The 18,638-nt window shown below is 52.5% G+C and overlaps 1 protein-coding gene across 3 annotated transcripts in view; it reads right to left on the minus strand.

Annotated features, from left to right (window-relative positions):
* The window catches only part of Adgrd1 (adhesion G protein-coupled receptor D1), a 114,344-nt gene that overhangs the window by 12,478 nt on the left and 83,228 nt on the right, over positions 1 to 18,638 (minus strand). For 2 of the 3 annotated variants that reach the window (NM_001432115.1, NM_001432114.1), the window contains 5 exon segments: positions 1,708 to 1,774; positions 2,881 to 2,947; positions 11,468 to 11,621; positions 11,917 to 12,028; positions 13,027 to 13,130. In NM_001432115.1, coding sequence (NP_001419044.1) covers positions 1,708 to 1,774; positions 2,881 to 2,947; positions 11,468 to 11,621; positions 11,917 to 12,028; positions 13,027 to 13,130 — 504 coding nt within the window. 3 annotated transcript variants of the gene reach the window in all.

The following is an 18,638-nucleotide window of genomic DNA, read 5'->3' on the forward strand; positions in this document are numbered from 1 at the left end:
CCATGTGATGCTTAAAGCTTCCCCTATTAGACTGGCTCTACCTCATCCCTGGTTCAGACCTTACTGACCTCTTCGAAGGTAATTCCTGCCATGCTGAATGGGACCCTCTCTAGACCCTGCGGTCCTCTCTGCTGGATCACAGCTTCCACTTCCTCGAGGTTCCTTTTCCCAAGAGGCTATGCAAGTTTACCCATTCTAGCAACCAAGCCCTGGGAGCCACAGATCACCTCAGGGGACTGACCTATAAACAAGGTTCCTGGGCCAAGCCTCAGTCAGGACCCAGCCTAGCTAGTAACCTCAAAGCTAGCACGGTGGTCTCCCACTCTACCCCACGTACCACCAAGAAGCGAGGAGACTGCTTCCAGAGCCCTGGGGCCTATAGCCCCCTGCCGAGCAGAGTTTCTAGTGGGAAGAGGGGTATCGAGTTCAACAGACTGCATCTGGGACCACAATGGTCATGTATATAGCAGGAGCCACATGCCTAGTGACGGCATCTGGCCTCCCTGCCCCAAAGGGTACTGCTGCGATGACAGTTTGCTCCCTACCCTCTGCAAACCCTCAGCCAAGAAGGCGACATTGTACCCATTAGCATGAGCACATCAGGAGTTTTCATGAAGATGTTCAGCATGTCCCTCCGTTTCCTTTACAATTAACCGCCAGGGTCCTGCCTCAACCAGTGCTGGGGGTGGCCACACAGATACACAGTCAGGGAAAGGAGATGAGAGAGATGGGGTTACAAGCCTTTTGGAGTATGTGTGTAGGTGGAGGGAGAGGGTGGACCCCAGATGAAGTCATTCCATCCTTTATCTGGTGAGATGTGAAGTCTGGTGTCACTTGAGATGCGAGGTCAGTTTCTTCCCTGCTATCAAGGGTGGGGGCTGGGAGACCCCATCTTAGGGTTAGCAAACCAGCCTACTGATACTGTACAAGGGGTATCCTTTGGGATTGGTTAGCAATGCCCCCTTGGGACCTATGTTAGGCAGAACACCCTGCAAAGGTAGCAGGGTTAAAGGCAGGATCTCTGGAACTTCAATTATGACTAATTATGACTCAGACTAGACAAGAAGCCCTGCTCGGGGTGTGTGGGGGGGGGATGTCCTGACCCCTATGACTACACCAAGTAGTCTGTGAACTCCCATATCCTCAGACATGAGCATCAGCACACAGGCACCGAGGGCAGCGGGAGGAGGTAGCCATGGTTACGAGAATGCTGTGTGGGTCTGGCTGCTTGCTAACCCCCTGCAGCCCTGCCACAGAGAGTAGCCTCAGAGAAGACAAAGAGCTCCTCGCCCATGGGCAGGTGCCCCGTGTGGAGCTGTGTGGCTGATACTGTAGGCTTTATGTCCCTGGCCATCCTCACTGTCACTTGTTTCTGAATCTTCACTTACGTATGGGGTCCCCAGGAGTCCCTCTAGGACACCAGCCTTGGACTGCTTGGGATGCTCTGAGATGTCTGTGCGTGCCTCTGGGTCTGAGCTCAGTGGAGGTACACTGAGGGCTTGTTGGGGCTGCTCCAAACTCAGGGCCTTTCTGAGGCTATGGGTAACCAAAGCTCAGAGTCACTCATCCCCTGGGCGGGGGTGGGGGTGACAGCAAGCATAAACAAATGAGTGGCAGTATGAGGTTGTATCTTGGGGTGTGTCTTCAGGGAGCCTAGCACAGTCAAAATGGCCCTACCCCTGACTTGCCTGAAGTGGGGGGACTTACCACAATGACCAGCAGAGCCGGGCCCACAAAGGCCCAAATGGCACCACTCTCCACAGACAGCCAGCAGCTGTGGAGAGAAAAGGATAACTTGAGCGAGAAAAGGATAACTTGAGCAGCCTTGATCACAGAGGCACCCCCACCCCAAAGCCTAGCCGTCAACAATGGCAGGGCCCCAGCGCAGAGAAAAGATTCTTCGGGCTTGAGGTACCGACTCTCACGCCCACTCTTCATCTCCAAGCCATCCCCATGGTGATCTCATGAGTCTCTTTCTCGGAGAGGATTTCTCAGAACTGATGCCTGGGTCAGCCACCTCTGACGAGTCCAGCCAAAGCCCAGTGTAGATTTTCAGTTTCGCTGCCACAGTAAACGAAAAGCTACACCGGGAACTGGCTTTGGGTCATTGCAGAGCAAGTCAAATTTTTGGCCAGGAAGGTGCCTTCAGTCGGGCTCAGAAAACTGGTTGGCCACCCGCCACATCTGCCCTGCAAGACTCCTAGCCAAGCAAGGACTATAAGACCCATCTGCCTATACCCCAGGCCATGTTTATTTGCATAATCTCATATTCCATCAACTGGATGTTACACACTTAACTGATCATCCAAGAAAGGCCTGAAGGCCACAACATGGGCTTCATGGGTGGCCAGAGCCATGCCTCAGGGATTAAAAAATTCCCATCAGGAGGATCAGTGGGCAAAGCACTTGTTGCCAGACTCTTGATGTCCTGAGTTAGTACCTCAGGACCCGTGGTAGGAGAGAAGAGACTCCTGAAGATTGCCTTCCTACCTCCACCTATGTGTGAGCATGTGCGCTCACACACCTACCCACACTATGGTTCCTTTTTCATTTGGTTGGGTTTTTTGTTTCTGTTTTTTCTGGACAAAGTTTCTCTGTGTAGCCCTGGCTGTCCTGGAACTCAGTATGCAGACCAGGTTGGCCTCGAACTCAGAGATCCACCTGCCTCTGGCTCCCACAGGCGCTACCACTGCCCACTTGACATTGCTGAGTCTAAGGGCGTAGTGGGATTGCCCTTACTCTTACTGGGAGCCAACTGGTGCCCTCTCTGCACCAGGATGAACGTGGACATCTGAGATCAGCACGGTGAAGCACTCTCCAGACCCTTCTCTGCCTGTCAACCACAGGCATGCTCAGCTCAGAGGACACAGGGTCACTTACCTGTCACCTGTCCCATAGCTGTCCATAGAGGATGATACGGAGATGATGCAGATGAGGAGAGGGCACCCTGTGGAGAGACAGAAATGTCACACGTCCTTCTCCCATCCCCTCCTGTCCACAAATGCTAGTGTTCGACTCCTGGTGACAAAGGCACTGGGGACTATGGCTGAGCACTGGTCATGGAGTATTGCTAGGCACAAGGACCTTAAGGGCTAAGCCAGAGGTCACACATACACACACACACACACACACACGCACACATGCGTGCACACACACACACACAGCGCCATGTTTTGGTTCTACATAGGAACCTTAGGGGTGTGGGATAGCCTAGGACTTAGGGCTTGGTGATCCACGGTGACAAGAAGGGAAGGTTGAGGTCCTGTTTGGGTCATGATTCCTAGCTAAGTCAACTGACCCACAAGATGCACGTGTGAGTGGTTGAGGACATTTTGTGAGTGTTAACAGAGATGTGTGTCCTACACATTCAGCAGGCAGAGGCCCAGGCCTCGGTTGAGCACTCCACGCTCCACAGGTTGGCTCCCTAAGAGGTCGTCAGCTGAGAAACCACTCCACAGCCACGGGGGAGGGGACAGTCTTGGGTCAGACTGTCAAGTGCGCTGCTCCTTGCTGCCAGTGTTTGAACCCACAATTCTCTAACCAGGCACTCAGTTCCACATCTACGGGGCCAAGAGCCTGGCTCCTTCCTAGCTCGCAGTCATGCGGCCCGTGACTGGCTCAGTGAGCCGTCAATCGCCCTGTGGCCACAGCAATTGGTTGAAAGATGGACATGTGACCCGGATGAACCAATAAGACTCCAGCAGGGACTGTCTGGGAGGAAAAAACTCTGTCCCCATGGGGACATTGATGGGTTAGACAAGGCTTGTGCAGTCGCCTTAGCACTACGGGGGAGTTAAAGAAAGCTCAGGGCTCTGCCGATGAGGACATCAAGAAAGGCAAATCTAGGTTGCGGAAGCCCATAGATCAAGACCTACCACCATGGGCCTTTTTGGCTATAGGAACCATTAAGTTCCCTTTGTGCCTAAGCCGGCTTGAGCTGAATTTGTTTTGCAAAGCCTCGTCAGACTTCTGGAGAAGCAGTGGAAGGGAGGTCTAAGAACAAACTAGGAAAACATTTAGACCAGCAATTCCCAGAGCATTCCATCTCCCTGCCAAGAAAGGACTCCGGGTCAAACTGCTCTTAGAGCCAGCCAGCCCAGAGCGAGCTGACCGCTCCCTGCACTTTAAAAGTTCAGAGGATATATATATATATATATATATATATATATATATATATATATATATATATATATATATATATATATATTCGGATGTGAGTCTCCACCAGGAGGGAGCTGCTCGGCGATCTTTAGCTCAGCTGTGGCACGGGTTTTTGCTCTGGAAAACACACCTGAATTTTCAGGCTGATCCCTTTCAAAGTCTGCAAATGCTTTCAGGCACTCGGCATCTTCTACAAGCTCAGGATCTGGTACCCTTTACCCCGCAACAGGGGGCAAAGAGCCAAAAGAATTGTCCCCATATCCCACTGCCAGATCCCTCCTTGGAGTGTTCTAGAGAAAGAACTGTAGAACACTGGTTCTCAACCTGTGGGCCGCGACCCCCTCAGGGGGGGTGGGGGTGTCAAACGACTCTTTCCCAAAGGTCCCAAGGTCTGATACCCTGCACATCAGATATTTACATTATGACTCCTAACAGTAATAAAATTACAGTTATGAAGCAGCAACAAAATAGCTTTACAGTTGGGGGTCACCACAACATGAGGAACGGATTAAAGGTTTACAGCATTAGGAAGGTTGAGAACCAGTACTCTAGGGAAAACTATTTCTCAGCTTCAACTAGTGTTGCGGGAGAGCAGCCTAGTGTCTCCACCCCACAGCTCTCTAGCGCCCCCTATAGACGGCTGGCTTCATGCCTCCACTCTATACCAAGAGAGTGGTTTGGGGTCTAGCTCCCCCTCTTCCTCCTCGTCCTCTCCCCTCCCCCTCCTCCTCCTCCCTTCCCTTCCTCCTCCTCCCCCTCCCTCTCCCTCTCCTCCTCCTCCTTCTTCCTATTTTTTTGTTTTTCGGAGACAGGGTTTCTCTGTCTAACAAAGACCTGGCTGCCTTGGACATGCTCTGTAGACCAGGCTGGCCTCAAACTCAGAGATCCGCCTCTCTCTGCCTCCCAAGTGCTGGCATTAAAGGAGTGTGCCACCATACCTGGATAGTTTCATCTTTTAAAGAAGTTCCCCACTTGAGACCAGTTTAAAGCCAGATAGATACAGAAGACATCAGGGAGTCTCTGAAGGCAGGTAGTCAACATGGGAAACAGCCCTTGCTGTGGATCTGGGTCACCCTCAGCCTCCCCTGCAAGTGTCCCTGGATTAGGATAGCTACTTCTCCATGGCGACTCTCCATGGGAATCCTAGCGATGACTCTCTGCTCTCTCCTGGAGGCAGCCAGGGCCTTATGCATCAAGAAGACACTGAGGTGTGTGTTGTCACGGAGTCCCCCAGCTCTGGAAGGCACATCTCTTAAGTCAAGCTCTCACGGTTCACCCAAGATGGCAACGTTGCCTCCGATACTTTGTACAGTGGGAGTGGGGGGCTGGTACCAGGTTGTGAGTTTGTGCCATCAAATAATGACTGTGGAGGACAGCAAGAGGATGGATAGACGGGAGGACAGCATAGAGCAGAGAGGTGAGAAACTCAAAAGGGCTTCTTCATCCACTTCTATCTCTCGCCCCCGTATTTCATGTGCTCTGCTTTGGGAATCTAAATTACTGCCCATCAGAGATTAAGAAGAAAAAAGAATTCACTGGCAGAAAGTCAAAGAGAGGGGAGACAGACAAAGACAGCAAAGGGAAGAAGCAGGACTGTGAACGCAAATGACACCCAACTCCCTGGTGTATCCTAAGGATACACCAGACTTGCTGTGTAATCCCAGGGAGCTGACTGGACCTCTCTGGGCCTCCAGGATCCTGGTTATGGACTGGAGACTGTGAAATGCTCGCATGATGCCATTGCTGGGGGGGGGGGGCCAGCACACAAGATGCGTGTGAACAGCACGCCCTGTGTGTGACGCTGATCCCGTCATAACCAGCATCCTGCATGCTCAGATTCCTCCCCTATTCCTACCAACGTCTCATATGAAGCTGTCGTCCCCAAACCCCAGCAAACGGTATCACTCTTCCGGAATCCTGGCCCTCCCACCACAGACATAGTCTCTCTGGGTCAAGTGTACTCCTCTTGGGACGTGGTAACCCTTCAGAGGCCCCAGCCTATTGCTGTCCTATAGATAGCTCTGGCCTCCTGAGACCCCAATGGAAGTGGCAGACATATTTGGGGAACTACTGCAGGAGAGTGCTGGCCAGAAGCAAGAGAGGAGTTGGGGACCTCCCATGGGAACCACTGATGCCACCTTCCCGTATTTCCTGTGGAAAGTGTGTACCGTGAGACTCTTGGGACTTTGTTCTGAGTGCCAGGGGACAGTCGTGGGTGCTTCTTTTGGACTTACTGGATTCCCACGCACTGGCTCCAGGTGGTGACCTCTCCACTCTGGGCCCCGGGCTCTTAACCTCTTACTGACACTGTTCCACGGTTAGGCGGGTCTCACAAACATGAAATCAGCACTTGACATTTGTACTGGCTGGTTTTAGGTCAACCTGACCCAGTCTGACATCAGAGAGGAGGGAACCTCAATTGAGAAAATGCCTCCATAAGACACGGCTGCAGGACATTTTCTTAATTAGTGATTGATGGCGGGAGGCCCAGTGCATTATGGGTGGCGCCATCCCTGGGCTGGTGGTCCTGGGTTCTATAGCAAAGCAGGCTGAGCAAGGCAGGGGAAGCAGCCGGTAAACAGTGCCCCTCCACGGCCTCTGCATCAGCTCCCACCTCCCGGTTCCTGCCCTGCTTGAGTTCCTGCCCTGACTGCTTTTGCTGTTCTATGGAACCGTGAGTGAAATGAACCCTTTCCTCCCCACGCTGCTTTTTGGTCCTGGTGTTTCATCACAGCCGTGGTAACCATAGCTAAGACAACATGTAATCCTGACGGAAGGTAGGGCTAACCCTACCCTAACCCTGCCCAGCTAACCCTAACTAAACCCCACCACCACCCAGAGGCTGAGCTGGCTTCCTAAATAAAAAGGAAGAGGAAGGCGGGCCTGGAACAGATTGACTTCACTGGGGTCTCACCCTAGATGATGGGGACTTCACAGAAGCCATCGAGTTCAATAGAGAGCAGTAAACCTCGTGCCTTCTCTCTACCCTGAGTTGGTCATCAATTCCAGTTGGCTGCATCATAATGCAGGCGCCCCAGTCCCTCCTCTCCCCAGGGATACAACCTGTTCCTCTCGCTTTAGCAAACCCCTGTCCCCAGCTCCAGTCATGGCTGCCACCAAACCTGTAACCGACTCCATGCCTCCTCCCCACCTCAGCTTCCAAACAGCATTACAGTTCTAAACACCTCAATTCCGTGCATGCTGAAACCGATGGAGAGAGACCTGAGGGAAAGGAGCTATGTTTCCCGTGCTCTCTGCCTGCAGTGAGGTCTCCTGTGTCAGCTCCAGCTCCTTCATTAGGGGACTGAGGTGTTAAAAACCCACTGCCTGCAGATGGACTGTACTTAGGCCAGAAGCCAACCCTGGCTGGAGAAGATGAAAGGCACAGTTCATGGGCTCCTGACGAAATTAATTAAGGCCGGGATGATGGGAAGATGGATGAAGGCTGCGGAGGTCAGAGCTGCCTGGCGTTCTATTCGTAGAGAGCTTGTATCGGGGCTGCAGACTGAGTTCTGTGAGGACCACATATGTGGACGTCAGAAAACGCCAGAGCCTACCACACTGGGAAGCAGGATACCCCGTCTCCTCGTTTTTCAAAAGGAGTTTGCCATTGTGGGTAACGTCCTTTGTGCTTTAATATTGGCAAAAAGCTTGTTGTTCTTCAACGTTGGCTAATCAAGTCAAATATTCCTCAAGGTTGGAGAGAGCAGAAGTGCATGCCCACTCTCATACACACACACTCACACGCTCACTCACACACCCACTCACACACCCTTCACAAACACACACACACAACACATACACACTCACTCACATTCACTCACATGCCCACTCACACACCTATTCACACACACACACATATACACACTCACACACCCATCCCCCCACATACATACACACTCACACACTCGCTCACATGCCCACTCACCACACCCACTTACACGCCCAACCCACACACACGTTCCACGCTCTAACCGCCCTGATCACCTGCCCCTCTCCATCATGGCCTGTTTTCCATGAAGAAACTAGTAGACTGCAGGTAGCCATCCGTCTCAGTGTCTAGATCTTTCCTAACGGGAGTCAGAAGTCACAGCAACTATCACCTCCTACTTGGGTCGGACTGAAGAAGCAGGTCCCACTTGGATCAGCCTCACTGAAGGGCTGAAGAGCAGCGGAAGCCATGTGTCTGTCATGCATACACGAAAGCACCAGTGGGATCACCCAGGCTGAGCGGTGAGGCGGACCGGGAACCATGGGGACAGTGGGAACCAACTGCATGGCCTGCAGCAGTTGAGGTGGCTGCCCACCCACATCCCCTGCCCTAGTCTCCAGGGAATCCCTGGGAAAGTGTCAAGTGTCAACGCCTCCACTTCAGCCTCAAATAAATGGCATTTGCCAACTCAAAGCGCACACGGTAAACACAGTTAATCTGCTGTTTGCATAATGAGGGCTGAGAAAATTAAACCTATTTGAAGGAAGGCAGGGGGGAAAAAAAGCAGCGGGTCTTTGATGTCTGGCCCATGTTTTACAATGATTGTGAAAAATGGGGGGTGGCCCCCTGTGCTGTCAGGGACTCCTGATGAGCAAAGGTCGACACAGCCATGGCCCAGGAGGACTGTGAGTGATGGTGAGGCTTCAATCTTGGAAACTTTCAGAGTCCCTGTAAACTTTCCTAAGTGTGAGCGGCCGATAGAGATAAACGAATTCAAGAACATGGAGAAAATCGCTGTAATAGGGAGGCTTTGGGGCCCTTGAGTGGCTTCCCTGATTCCTGGCTGGTGATGTGAGTGTGGCTCTCAACCTTTCCCAAGCTCCTCAGCCCAGGCCTGCAGGGTATTCCTGGGGGAGGGAGAGAGAGGAGCCAAAAATCCCTTGCCCTGACCTGTGCATTAGAAGGCTCCACTCTAAGGGGGGGCCACTGACACCTGTGCTACCCTCCCCTCTAATCCCAGTCCACACCGTGTTTATCTCTATAGCCCTCTGTGCCCTCCCTCAGCTGACTTTCAGGGTTGAGTGGAAATCTGCAGGTCAGAGGCCACTGTCCCTTCCCAGAGCCCTCTGAAGAACAGCGGGATTCCAGCTGGGTTTGGTCCTTACTCTGTTCCTCCGCTCTGATAGGAAATGCCAGCCCAGGGCCAGCTTCCAACAGTCCACGTAACCCAGTAGTGAGCTGGTGAACAGGTAGCCACGGGAGGAGGCTCAGAGCCCCAAACTATATCATCCTAAGTCATACAAAATCACAGACAGTTTGGCCCCCACAAAAGACCACGCATCTGAGAAACTGCCTGAGAGGGGCCAGCGCCATTGAAGACACCAAAAGCAGTAACCAAAGCCATCAATCAGCAGAGTGTCTCAGGTAGCAGATGCAGGTTCTATTCTTTGAAAGGAGACACATGGGTCAACTGGGCATGCTGGAACCCGGAAATATAATCATCGAAACGAAAACTTCACTAGAGAAGCTGGCAGGGGCCAGGCAGTGGAGGAAGAGTCAGGGGGCTCTAAGACCACGCAGACTGTGCTACGTGGAGATCAGAGGAAACAGGAGCCAACGGGGTCCCCAGAGAAACTCAGCCACCACGGCCCTTCTAGCCGACACTGGAGGCTGTCATGGAGGAGAGCAGAGCAGGTGTCTAAAGCCACCACGGCTGCTTCAACAGTTGATAAGGACCAGGAAGAGTGCCAGGAAGCTCGGGAGGGAGGCAGCCTGGTCACAACTGAGTGCAAAGGCTGAAAGGGAGTGGAAAGGCTGAATGAGACAGGAGAAAAGCCGCCCTCCGGCTCCAGGACACGAGAGAATGAAGAGCAGACCTCAGGGCCAGCCGTGGAGACAGAGGCAATGAGGGAACACAAGGTTTCCTTAGGAAAGGCATCAGTGTCCAGCACAGCCACGACATAAGAGGAAGGCGAGACGGACATTGTCTGGTAAACAACCAAGAAGAGCATGTGGTAAGAGAGCTGGCTTCACCAGATACAGAAAGAGAAGGCAGCACTCAGGGAAGAGAGCTAGGGGCATCCATGGCAATGGCGTGCACAGACGTGCGCATCCGTGCAGGCACAAAGATGCACATACACACACCAGACAGACAGACAGACGTGCACACACACAGAGACACGCCCACGAGAGCCTACCCGGATACACACGCAGACACGTGGACACGCGGACACGTGGAGAGACGCAGAAGCCTACACCCGAGACACCGATAGCTTATGAAATTATAAGCGGTGGTAGAGTTGGGTGCCCTCCTCTTTTCTTTTCTCTCAATTGAGTTAAAAAGCAATAATATCAAATGACATTTATAGAGCTGCATTATTAGGTCCATAACAAATAGAAATGTAATAAGCTTCTGAGGCACGCAGGGGAAGGGAGAGAGGGAAAGCTGCGTGGGAGCCTGGTGACGAGACCAGATGGCAATTCAGACTCGCAGGGACAACCGCAGAAGACTGGGCGTGGTCCGTCTGTCCGATGGATAACAGGACACACCTCGCAGAGACACCCCATCTCCTCACTCCACTACTGTCAGAGAGGGGAGGTTGAAAAGGTAATCCCATAGCCCGTGGCCCCCCACGCGGTTGTGATATGTGTAGCAATAATCACAGAAAAGGGGATAAAGTAATAGAACCACTTAAAAGCAACACTTCCGTGTCGCACTGTAATTTAGCAAGAACATAAAATAGATTTTAATATGCTGAAATGCATAGAGTAAGCACAGGGGCAGTCACTAAAGAAAACAACCCAGAAAATACAGGGAGAACTCATTAAGAGCATTAAAGCGCCACACAGGAAAAATACCCACTTAACTCGAAGGAAGGGCGGAGAGGGAGAAGAAACAGGAACAGGCCCAAGTGACGTCAACACCTCACATCGAACAAAGGGCAGAGCGAACAGAGGGAAGACCTAGGCCAGAACGGAGAACTCGAATGTCGCCTCGAATTAGCTAAGCCTGACACGAACAGAACGCACCATACCCACAGCGGAGCGCAGACTCTTCCCAAGACAGTGGGACATTAATACGCCGTGAGACAAGCCTTAATCCAGTCAAAAGTGGAACCACGTTGCCCAATCCCATCTCCAGCAATGCCCCTCCACACCTGATGCCCTCATTCCATCCCATCTTCATCTAAACCCACCCCATCTCTACCAAACCCTGCCCCACATTCACCTGCTCTGTCTGCCTCCTTGCCACCAGAACCCATTCCGTTCCCACCGCCCCATTCCTTCCACATACCAGCCTATCCCTGCCCTCTGTCCCACCCCTACTACATACCCCAGCCTATCCCTGCCCTCTGCCCCGCCCCTACTACGTACCCCAGCCTATCCCATAGTAGTAGAGGTGCTTGCTGTCCTCTGACCCGAAGACTTTTATCACCATACTGTAGAGATGCAGTCCCTCCACCAGCATCCAAGCAAAGGCAGTCAGGAAGAAGTAATGTAGGAGGACAGCCAGCACCTGGCACGGGACCTGGGAGTCAAGCAATGGTGTAGGGTGAGACAGGGTGCACAGTGGCTGTGCTGAGGTTTTGTTTATTCGTACTCATTCCCCGGACACTTCGAGTCACATGACCTCATTTTCATCGTGGGGAGCCAAGACAGTCTCTCAACCCAAAGTCCTACGACCCATGGCTTCGCCACTCCCCAGCCATGCCCACTCCCAGCGCCCAAGAAGAGACTCCAGCAATTCCCTCCCCAGTTTCCTGAGGAGACAGACACCTGGGCGCAAAGGGACGGCTACAGGCTGAGAACCAGCACCTACTCACCGTGCCAGGCTCCATGCTGAAACTGATTAGCAGCAGGACCTGGGCCACCAGGACGGCGAAGGACAGGTTGGCGTGGATGTGGTAACGCTGGTTCCGAATGGTGCTGACGGAACTGAAGACAGAGAGGCGGGTGTGAGTCCCGGAGCTGAGCCTCGACACCCTATCCCCATTCAGGTCCCCATCTACTACTCTTTGAGAAACCATTGGTATCTTCATAGACCCTAGCCCTGCCCCATCCCATAGCTCCCTGCTTAGACCCTGCTGGTTCTTGGCTAGCCTCCCAGTTCCTTTCATAGCCCCAGTCACCCTGCACAGCCTGAGCCCTTCCGGGAATTTCAGTCTAACTTCCCTGGGCCTTCTATTTCACACCCTCCACTGTGGGGGGTGGGGGTGGAGAGATAGAGGATTCTAATTGAAATTCTGAATGAGAACCTGCAGAAGATAGACCCCATGATGTCATGAGTGCCATCCTGGGCCGCAGGGAGGGAGGGAGAGTGCCTCTTGGATACAGGAGGGTGGCTGCATGACCTGCCATCCTTTTATAGTCATTCCTGGCAGGGCTCTGCCTAGAGGCCTGGATGGCAACCAAAAGGGAGAGCTTCCTGGCCTCCCACCCCAAGGTGCTCACCTCCGCGCACTGTCTCCTTGTGCATGGCAGACTGCTCGAGAAGGCATTTGTTTACTCTTGGTTATTGATGGGCCCCATCCAAAGGCATTTATGCATAACTTGGCCTCAAAACTGAGCACCACAGCTTGCTGAAGAGGGTGCAGCCAAGGATGCCTGTGCTAGCTTTTGCCTGGCTCAGATCCCACCGGAACTCAAGCGCCAAGGTGGGACTTTCCATACCTTTCTGGCATGTCTAAAACCTGGTGAGCCTACCGTACAGGCCTTGCTATTTCCATCTTTCCTGCACCTCAGATGTGAAAGTGAAAGTCACGGAAGAACAGTCACATAGTCACTTCTGTGCCCTTACATGCAGGGCTGGAATGCAAACCCCCTTCCCCCAGGGTCTTCAAAGCCAGAGAGAGGAATGGATGGAGAGACAGGATGCACTGATATTTCCAGGAAGTTGCTAGACTTCCCGGGGACCCAAGGAGAGGGTGACTCACGACAGTACTGCGAAGGTGACCAGTGTGGCAGCCAGGCAGAGAACGGACAGAGAGCAGCCAACGTAACTGATGGACGACAGCGCCACCTGGTGTCCGAGCGTGAGCTGCAGGAACAGGAGGAGATGAGGGAGGCTGGCCTCCCATCCCATCCCCTGGCTGGGATGGTGCCATCGTGGATACACCCACAATGCTGGCCTTGTGACTTGCCACACAGAGAGCTATACCACACTGGACTTCAGGGTTGGCATTTTCCCTGCTCTGAGTTGCTACACTGTATCCCCTGGCTTCCCCCACATTACCCCCATAGTCCCAGCCATGTCTGAATGACTGATCTAGGATGATCAGAGAGACATGTGCCTCTTCTGGCTATGAAATGCAGGGGGCAACATTGAGAGGCTTGAGGTGGGTACCAGTGGATCCACAGACATAAGGCTAGGAAGGCTACATACAGCATGTTGGGGGAGAAAATACGCTAAGCCACAGAGGATCACTCCTGTCTCTTGTCCTCGGTATCGCTAACCCCCACATTGACAGTCACCACGTGCATATCTTCACTGGCAGGCACACACAAGCCCTTGGGACCTTCTATTAAATGGACACCCGTGTGGTCACCTAGACTGGCATCTGTCATGACAGATTATCTTTTGTGCAACAGAAGACACATGTAAACAGATTACGAATTCCACTGGAACCCAGCAGCCTGTATTTGACGGTCCCATCCATCCCCCAGCATCTGGTTACCCATCCCTGTTCTGTTGAGGCTGGGGGTTTTCAGCTCTAAGGGACGGCGTCCCAGCTTTGATGGAGGCTGAGGTTCCTTCATGCAACTCTCTGGCCCTGGATAGAGCCCAGATACGGCCAGGTCTTGAGAGACGCCATGGTTCGCTGGACAGCTCGCGCTTGGCGGCTATCCCTCACCTTAATCAGCTATATCATTTGCTGACCACAGGCAGGAGCCTTACTGGGGCTGAGCCCAGGCTGTCAGCACCCTGCGTCCTATGGAGATGGATACGCGATGCAGATGCAGGTGGCCATGAGCAACCCAGCTACTGTGGAAAGATGGAGATGCTATGACCCCACATGGAGTTAATTAGACATGGAGACTAGGCTTTCTGCAGCTCAGGTCACCCCACGGGAGAGTCCTCTAAGGAATCTGGACCTCAGACACTTCCTACAAGGACCCAGGAGTCTCTCTGTCTCCCATCAGCCACCTGGCTTACCAGGGAAATGAGGCACACCTGCTCTTCGCAGCAAACAAAATACAGGCCTTGCAGCCAAAGCCAGATGAAATCTATCAACCTTGAGGTTGATAGATTGGCGAACCTGCCAATCACAACAGGGAGCTACCTTCCTGGCTGGAGTGCAGAGCCCAGAACCTAGAAGTCCGGGTGGGAATTCAAGGACCAAAGACCCAGGGCCAGGAGTGAATTAGGTCCTCAAGACTGAGTCCTTCATGAACACTAGACACCAGGAGATAAGGACCCTCTCCCTGTCCCTTCGCTGGCAGGTCCTGGTTCCAAAGCGCTGGGGGCAGCTGTAACTGCTGGCAAAAGTCCCCTTGTTTTCCCTGATCATCTCAGAGGCGTGGCCAGGCTGCTTGAAGACATAGGCCTGGGTTTTAACATTGAACTTTCTGGGTCTCGGGTCCGGCAGGGACATTTAACCTACGGCACTCAAAGGGGGCGTTGAAGGGGGGTGCGGCATCTCGCCCTTGTCTGAAAGAACTACCACCGAAACAAGTCCCCGTGGAGGTCAGAATCCTGGGGAGGCACACGGATGTTGCTGCTCTGTATGCACCTAGTTGGAGCAATCTCCAAGACGCACCGAATCGTTTGTAAGAAAGGAGCAATCTTCACCCTTTGTTCGGAGAACAAAGGGGTGCTTGCTGCAGGCTCCGAAGGCTTGTCGGTGGTGATGGAAACCACCGGTGGCATGGCGAGGGAGGTGGCTGGGGGTGGGGGGTTGGTTTGCTCTCTGCGGTGTGTGTATAATGTCTACAAAAATCCACAAAGAATTCCTCTACTTCTTTATGCCTCTTCCATAGGGTCCTTGGACTCCTGTGGGGCTCCCCGCCCATAAGGAGATCAAAACTCAGGCTATGGAACGCTTCACCTCGGAGCCTGAGCTGCTCGTGCTGGCCACCCTCAGTCCTATGCTTCATTTTTTGGGGGCACCGTAGGTCCGAGACTTCCCTCTGCCTCATCTGTCCCTGCACCTAGTCACCAAGCCTACCCCTTCCTCTGTGGATCGATACCTCCATTCTGAAGGCAGTGTCCTCCTGAAATAGGATCCCAGAGGAGACAGACAACCCCCAACTCTGCAGAAAGCTCCTCCCCCCCCCCCATAGCTTCAGAGCATCTGATTCTTAAATGAAGATTCTGGAATAAGACAGGCATTTTAAGTGACTCTTGTTCCAACAGCAGCATCCTGGTTCTGGCTGGAGGAGCTGATGTCAGGGAGTCAAAAGGTGGGCCCCAGAGTAAGGACCTAGGGTAGGGCACCTAGGGGTGGGGAAGCAAAAGATGGCTAACAGAAAGCAACCAATGGGGAGGCTATCACAGGGAGAGAATGAGACAGTGGGAGATAGGTAGGAACTTGAAATGGGAGGCAACAGGGCGGAGAACAGGACAGGGAGGAGGATTAGGGAAGGTGATGAGGAAGAGATTCTACCCTTAGGCCTCTAGCAATGGCATCTGGGATCTTCCTCAGCCAGCCTACCTCCCATCCCCCTTTATTACTAAGGTAAGGGCTCTTGCTGAAACCAGAGCCAATTGGGTTAGCCTAGCTAGCCAGTTTGAACCAGGAATCCCCGAAGCCCATTCAGTTTTTCTAGGGGTTCTTAGGGACCCAAACTCCAGCCCCCACTTGCATGGTAAATGCTTTATTAGCTGAGCTACCTTGGACACTGATGATTTAATGTAAGAGGTCCATACTCCCAGAGGGCATGGCTAGGCCTGCCCCTCATCCTCCTCTCTCCATCCCAGTCTGCCATGAGCCCTCACAACAGGGACTCCCCTAAGGTCCTCATGCTCAAAGGCCATTCTGTTCCAGGCCTGGAGTTCAGGGGTTGAGGGTTAGGGGATAAAGGAGGGTTCGGAAGTAGAACCCTCAACTGAGTGCTTGGGGTTAGGGCCTCAAGGTAGGGTGCTGAGGCTGGGTTCTCAGACTGAGTGGTACCCACTCGGTCTCCTTCTGGTATCTGCCATGGCCTTCGGGAGCTAGCAGCCTCACAGCACACAGCAGGGAGGAACCCTGAGTGTCCCAACAGCTGACACAGTTGGGTGGAAGGAGTGAGTACTATAGACCCACAGCCCAGGACAGGGATACAAGTATCTCCTGGAGGTTGCCTGACCTGCACAGGCTGAATGTCCTGTAGAAGGCGCTTACCAGTGCCCGGTCCTCACATACTCCCCCAACCCTAGGAAAAACCCATGTGGTCCTGGCTATGATGCACAAAAACAGCTCACACATTGGTCCCACCAGCCTTGCCACCCCTTGCTCTCATGCCTACATGCAGGCCCCCTTCAGGGCCACATCCCATTGCCACTAGCTTAGATCCAGACTAGAGATAGGTATAATGACCCTGAATGCCAAGGGGGTTCCATGACAGAACCCCACGCTCGCACCCCAACACCAGCTTCAGGACGGTAGGGTGTACCCAGGCTGTGCTACGCCCATTCTTTCCCATCATGGCCAGATTTAGAAATGCCAAAATACAAAAAAACGAACCAAAACAAAACAAAACAAAAAACCAAAAAAAAAAAAAAAACAAAACAAAAAAAAACAAAAAAAAAAAAAACCTGGCGTTGGCTTCAGGACTGGATCCCTCTGAGTCAGTGACCACAAACTCAATGCCCTTGAAGTGCCTGGAAAGACTGCAGGCGGCCAGCCGGGGTTCCCATTCTGAGGAGCATGTGGGACCACTAGCCAAAGACCACTTATTCCTCCTTCACCTGAGCCCCTTGGCACAGTCGGGCCATCCTTCTCCCACAGACAAGAATGAGAAGCACGAACTGAAGGTGACTGTCTACCGAGCTTGGTTCAGGGAAGATGGTGGAGACAGGAATGAGCTGAGCCCATGACCCCTCTTCCTGCGAGGGCTGCGTCACCTCCATCCCCTCCGATATTGTTCCCGGTCAAATTCAGCTTAGTGTGGCTGGGTCCTCTGCTTTTTAATTACATGTAATTAATTTGTGCACGGGTGTATGCACAGGCACGCTGCGTGCGTGTCTTTGCACGTGTGTGTGCAGATGCGTGTGGAGGCATGAGAATGATGTCAGAAATCTCCCTCCATCCCGCTCTACCTTATTCATTGAGGCAGGGCCTGTCATTCAAACCCAGAGCTCTCCCATCTGGCTTGTCTAGCTAGCCAGCTTGCTCTGGGGATTTCCATCTCCACCTTCCAAGGTTGGAGCTGCAGGTGGGCTGCCGGCCGCACCCACGCAACATTTATGTGTGTCTCTGGGAACCAAACTCCAGCCCTCAAGCATGCAAGGCAAGTGCTTTAATCACTGAGCCGTATCCCTAGCCCTGTTTGACTTTTTTTTTTTTTTTAAATCAAATCCAGAAATTGAGACTTTCAGATAAGGTATCTGAGCATGAAATTCTGATTAGATCACCAAGTTTGCACATTTAAAATTCATGGATTTGAATGGGACCTGCTGAGTAGGCAAGGCCAACCTCAGACCACATTCCTAGGGTTTCCTGGGACATCATCCTGGGGTCTCCTAGAGCATCATCCTCACATCTCCTTGGACATCATCCTGGAGTCCTTTGGAGCATCATCCTGGGGTCTCCTGGGGGCATCATCCTAGAGCATTCCTCTTAGCATCCTGGGGTTCCCTGGGACATCATCCTAGGGTTCCCTGGGACATCATCCTAGAGCACCCCTCCTAGTATTGGTCTAGTAATCTAAGTCAGGTGTGCCTCACTGTCTGTTGAGATTGCCCAGAAAGACCCCACTCACTCAACCAGGAAGACAGAAGCTTCTAGCTATGAGGCCCAAGGAAGAAATCAGGAGTGGAGGAGGCCAGGAGAGTTCTCAGAGAGTAAAAGAGATGGGAACACGATGGGGTAAGACTTGAACCACAAACTCAAAGACCACAAGAGAGGACTCAGAACCCAGGAAGAAGCTGGCTTGGTGTCCAGGAGATGTGGTCATTTGTAACTCCTTATGAATTCTGTAAGTGTGCCCCAGGCTTGGTCTCACTTGTGAGAGCTGCCTTAATTCTGTTAATGTTCATGAGTCTGTTCCTTTTAAACGGGGATAATTTTAAACCATTTTCAAATCAACCTTTCCTAGCAATGAATAGATGTGATTTTTCTCCCACGAAGACACCCACAGACTGTCTAAATTTGGTGTCACCAATACTCACTGGTGACAGATTTATGATATAAATGAGTCTGGATTTCCTTCTTCTTCTGATTTTTTTTCCCCTTTTTGACTGTGTAGATTGGACCTCTCGAGACGAATGCCAGGCCTGAGCAGCTGCTCTCTGGAGAGCACGCACCCCTTTGTAGTGCTCAACAGACCCTCCCAGGTAGACCAAAGAAAATTCGAAAATCTCTCAGTCCAGGGGTCCAGCATATAGAGGATCCAGAGGTAGACGCTC

This window comes from Rattus norvegicus, chromosome 12 (genome assembly GCF_021556685.1).
Source record: "Rattus norvegicus strain SHRSP/BbbUtx chromosome 12, alternate assembly SHRSP_T2T, whole genome shotgun sequence".
Lineage (NCBI taxonomy): Eukaryota > Metazoa > Chordata > Mammalia > Rodentia > Muridae > Rattus > Rattus norvegicus.